Here is a 4,897-nt window from a genome sequence, read left to right as displayed (position 1 = left end):
GTGCCCAGGATATATATATATATATATATTTATTGATGTAGTAGATCATCAACAGTTAATGTTTATTCAGTCTGCATAAGACCTCAGTTACTCCAGCACCGTGGGATGTGTTTATGTGAATAAAGCTTCTAGTCCAGTCTCTCTGAAATTCAGTACCGGGAGGTAGCAGCAAGCTGGTGACTTTGGGCCACATGCTCACCCTCTCTATTCCTCCTGTACCTCCATTTCTTCACCCATAAGGGAGGGTGTGAGGATAGGGGGATTAACTGAGGTGTTGCATGGGAAGTACAAGGTCTGGGCCATAGTATGGTCCAAAGTCAGGGCTCCATCAGCGACCGAATTTCTGTGCCGCTGCTGCATGCTGTTGGCTCCCCGTGTCTGTTAGTGCCCGTTCAGACCTGCGTTGCTCAAATCCGCATCCTTACCCATTTCAGGTTGTTTGTGCTATCAGTGACTGAGGGAGGAAAATCTCCAAGTACGATTGTCGATTTTCTGTTTTGCCTTTTACTTCTTCTTTTTCTTCTTTTTAAAAATTTATTTGGCAGAGAGAGACACAACGAGAGAGGAACACAAGCAGGGGGAGTGGGAGAGGGAGAAGCAGGCTTCCCACGGAGCAGGGAGCCCGATGTGGGGCTCGATCCCAGGACCCTGGGATCACGACCTGAGCCAAAGGCAGACGCTTAATGACTGAGCCACCCAGGCAGGCGCCCCTTGCCTTTTACTTCTGACACATTTTTTTTTTTTTTACATTGTTTTAAAAAATTGAGATGGATGTAATTCACATAGCATAAAACTCACTGTTTTTTTATGTTGAAAATGTAATTTTAATAGATAATTCTTCATCTTACATAGGAGCACAGTAAAATACACCACATTCTGAAGAAACTCCAGAAGTTATGAGAATCAAGAGTGGGGGAAATTCAGACGGGCTACAATATCCATTACCTTAAATTGCGAGAGACAAAGGTTCCAACCTGCGGGTTAACATTTACATACTCAGGACTGGCTACACTGATGACTTAAAAAGAACAAGGATAGGGAATTTGATATGGAGAAGGGTGGGAAAGAACGGTTTTTTGAGGGGAGGAACTCTGTCAATGCAGAAAAAAAATTACTGAATATCAAACAATAGGAGCTCCCACAGCAAATACTGAAGGATGAAAGAGTCATTAACTGAGGATCTGATACTCTCAAAGGAAGAAACCTTTCAGATGACACTTAAACGCAAGCTGGCTGCTTGAGATCTGCTCATCAGGTCTATAAGGAAGCCTCATAAACGGCTCAGCAACCCCAAATGATTATCAGATTGGTGTTTCCTAGTAGCACATACCAGTGGTTACACATGAAGTTTCCAGACAAGAACTAAGAAAAAGGTCATATCCCAAATGCCAGACACAAACGTGGCACAACATGTGAGTCCTACACAGTCAGTCACAACTGCCGCTTTGCTGTGACTCTCCTGTACAGTAAGTTTCAAACATCATGGCAAGACACTTATCATCTAATCAGACAACACAAACACATTTATTCAAATTTCTAGGAGGTAAAAAAAATATCAAATACCAATGCTTTATGCATGCTCAGGGCCAGCTTATAAATACTCCGATCAGTGACATCTTAACACAAGTTTGCCTCAGGGAAAAGAAACTGGCAGACTCCACCTCCTGCCGGATCAACTTGTCAGATGGTGAAGACCAAAAGAGAATGTTCCATCAGTTTTAATTTTTAAATACGATTGTCACATTGGGAAAATGAAATAAACACAGTAAAATAAACTGTACAAAGGCAAAGTAGAATAACAAAAAATATTTTACTAAAACATAAGATTTACAGAGGTTTCCAGACAAGCCATACAAAATGGTCACAAGCTTTTTCTTGAAGGAAGGATTCCACACTTGACAGCAAGTCACAATGTTATTAGTGAGGGCTGTGATGTTTGTTTAATGTTCCCATTTTGGTTCAAACAATCAAGCTTGTCCATCTACAGCATCTAAATAAAGTTAGACTTGGCTAGAGAACATATTCTAAAGAACTGGTTAGCTGCTTTTAACCAATGCAATTAGATCACCATAAAAAGGGGGAAAGGAGCCCATAAAGTTAAAATAAAACTACCTCTCCCCCTCAAAAAAAGTAATAAAAACACCCACACCACTGCAGCTAACCCTGACAACTACCTTCATTCACAGTGCTTTGTACTCAAACCATGATGGGGGAAATGAATAAAAGCAGAGAAGGGCCACTGCTTTTAAACGTTTCACAACAATCCGGATGGTACTTCTAGCCTCCGCTCATGCTTTACAACAGTGAATCAGGACAAGACATAGGTTTGCTAATGTGCATTTAATCACCAAAGGACTGAAGATGTCTGGGCTTTTATTCTGTAATGTTTCTAAGACTGTGTCCATTAAATGCAAACAAAAAAGGAAGAAGTCTTGGCAGAACAGGAGGACAGGAGAACTTGATGATCAGATCGATTTTAAATATTATTCATGGCATATAGCCTAGTCCATGCTCTAGCTGTTTCTATGGCTTGGGCTTCGTTGGTCTTCCACTGCTCTGCTACATCATTTGCTAATGGATCATCTGGATTGGGAGCACTTAACAAAGCCTGGATCGATAGCAGAACTGTGTGGATCTGCAGTGCTGGGGACCACTTAGCTTTCAAAATATCTAAACATATTCTTCCCAACTTGTCTACATTAGGATGATAAATTTTGGTCATGAAATGTACTTTAGGGGCTGCCATCAGGTATTCTTCTGGTAGGAATAGTTCAAGCTTAAAAGTCCCTCCCTCGAAGGGGGAATCCTGGGGCCCAGCAATGACCACATGAAAATAATGGGCGTTGCTCTCATCTGGTTCTGCTTTAATGCCAGGAACTGGTTCTGCCAGCAAACGCTGGGTTTCCTTGATAATCCTGTGGGGCAGCCCGGCCATCTTGTCAGATCCCGAGTTCGGCCTCTGGTCTCGACTCTGGCTCCGCTTGCCTCGCGCACGAGTGGAAGTCCCAGAACTCACTGTTTTAAAGATTTTTTTTTTTCCAGAAGAGAGAGAGAGCATGTGCACGCACATGAGTGAGGGGCAGAGGGAAAGTAGCCCAAGCAGACTCCATGCTGAACCTTTTGGGGCTTGATTTCATGACCGTGAAGTCATGATCTGAGCCCAAACCAAGAGTCTGATGCTTAACTGACTGAGCCACCCAGGCGCCCCCCAAAACTCATCGTTTTAAAGTATACAGTTCAGTGGTTTTCAGTATATTCACAGGATTGCATGACCATGACAACTATTTTTTTTTAAGATTTTTTATTTATTTATTTGAGAGAGAGAGAATGAGAGATAGAGAGCACGAGAGGGAAGAGGGTCAGAGGGAGAAGCAGACTCCCCGCCGAGCAGGGAGCCCAACGCGGGACTCGATCCCGGGACTCCAGGATCATGACCTGAGCCGAAGGCAGTCGCTTAACCAACTGAGCCACCCAGGCGCCCCCATGACAACTATTTTATTCTAGAACATTTTCATCACCTTCCCCATGCCTCCCCCCAAAACCCCATACCCATTAGCAGTCGCTCTGCCCCCCCCCCCCCCCCCGCCCCCCAGCCCTGACAACTGCTGATCTGCTTTCTATCTCTGGATTTTCCCCTTCTGGACATTTCCTATAAATGGAAACATACAGTATATGTCCTTTTATGTCAAGCTTTTCTAGTAGTAACAAAATGTTTTCAAGATTCCTCCATGTTATAGCATGTATCATTTTCCTTATGATTAATTATTAATTCCTTATTATTCCTGAATGATATTCCATTACATGGATATATCCCATTTTGTTTATCCTTCTTCAGCTGGGTTTCCACTTTTTGGCTTCTGTGAATAATGCTGCTGAGAACAATTACGTATAAGTTTTTGTGTGAACGTATCTCTTAGTTCACTTTTTTTTTTTTAAAAAGATTTATTTATTTGAGAGAGAGAGAGCATGATGGGGGGAGGGTCAGAGGGAGAAGCAGACTCCCTGCCGAGCAGGGAGCCCGATGCGGGACTCAATCCCGGGACTCCAGGATCATGACCTGAGCCGAAGGCAGTCGCTTAACCAACTGAGCCACCCAGGCGCCCTCTCTTAGTCACTGCTGACAAGTTTCACTCTGTTGTCATACACATGCAGACAAATTTAGGATTGGTAAAAGCTCCCAATGGCTTGGCCCTTTCATCTTTATGAAATGTACCTCCTTATCTCTATTAGATTATTGCCTTAAAATCTACTCTGTCTGACACATTAGCTTTCTTTGGATTAATTACACAGTATATATTTGTTCATCTTTTACTTTCAATTTGTCTGTGTTTGTATATTTAAGGAGCCCTTCCTGTGGACATGTGGGATTAAAAAGAATTCTCTGCTTTTTTTTTTTTTTTTAAGATTTTATTTATTTGAGAGAGAGAGAGAGAGAGAGAGAGAGAGAGCAGAAGTGGGTGAGGGATAGAGGAGCAGAGGAGAGGGAAAAGCAGAGTCCCCACCGAGCAGGGAGCCCGATGCGGGGCTCCATCCCAGGACCCTGGGATCATGACCAGAGCTGAAGGCAGACGCCCAACTGAGCCACCCAGGCGCCCCTCAATTCTCTGTCTTAAACCACAACAGACATTATTATATAACCAGCACTTAGATTTATCACCATGTTTACTTTTTATTACTCTTTATCTGTTACCTTTTTCTTTTTGTTTCTTCCTGCATTTCCACACATTTATCCATGATTATTCTCCTTTTCCTGGAACTACCTTTGGAATTTTTCTTCAGTCCAGGAGAGTATGCAGTACATTTAGAACTACCTTTGGCATTTTCCTACCCATACAGACTCTTGGCTGACAGATGGGAGTTTTTGTTTGCCGAAAAGCCTCTATATTTTTGGTGCATC

General features: G+C 42.8%; 1 protein-coding gene across 1 annotated transcript; it reads right to left on the bottom strand.

The window, feature by feature from the left end:
• Positions 1-724: 724 nt before the first annotated feature.
• Positions 725-3,090, bottom strand: LOC113934675 (ubiquitin-conjugating enzyme E2 N-like). Its single transcript, XM_027616116.2, has one exon. The coding sequence runs from the start codon at positions 3,068-3,070 to the stop codon at positions 2,477-2,479; it is 594 nt and encodes a 197-aa protein (XP_027471917.1). The 5' UTR covers positions 3,071-3,090; the 3' UTR covers positions 725-2,476.
• Between the last annotated feature and the right edge of the window lie 1,807 nt (positions 3,091-4,897).

The sequence above is a fragment of the Zalophus californianus genome, chromosome 13, assembly GCF_009762305.2.
Source record: "Zalophus californianus isolate mZalCal1 chromosome 13, mZalCal1.pri.v2, whole genome shotgun sequence".
Classification (NCBI taxonomy): domain Eukaryota; kingdom Metazoa; phylum Chordata; class Mammalia; order Carnivora; family Otariidae; genus Zalophus; species Zalophus californianus.
The sequence above is the reverse complement of the archived record's forward strand: the minus strand, read 5'-3'. Positions and strand labels throughout refer to the sequence as shown.

Excerpts from the sequence above, each read along its gene's own strand:
- LOC113934675 (XM_027616116.2), bottom strand. The coding sequence starts at position 3,070 with ATGTGCGTGCACATGCTCTCTCTCTCTTCTGGAAAAAAAAAAATCTTT.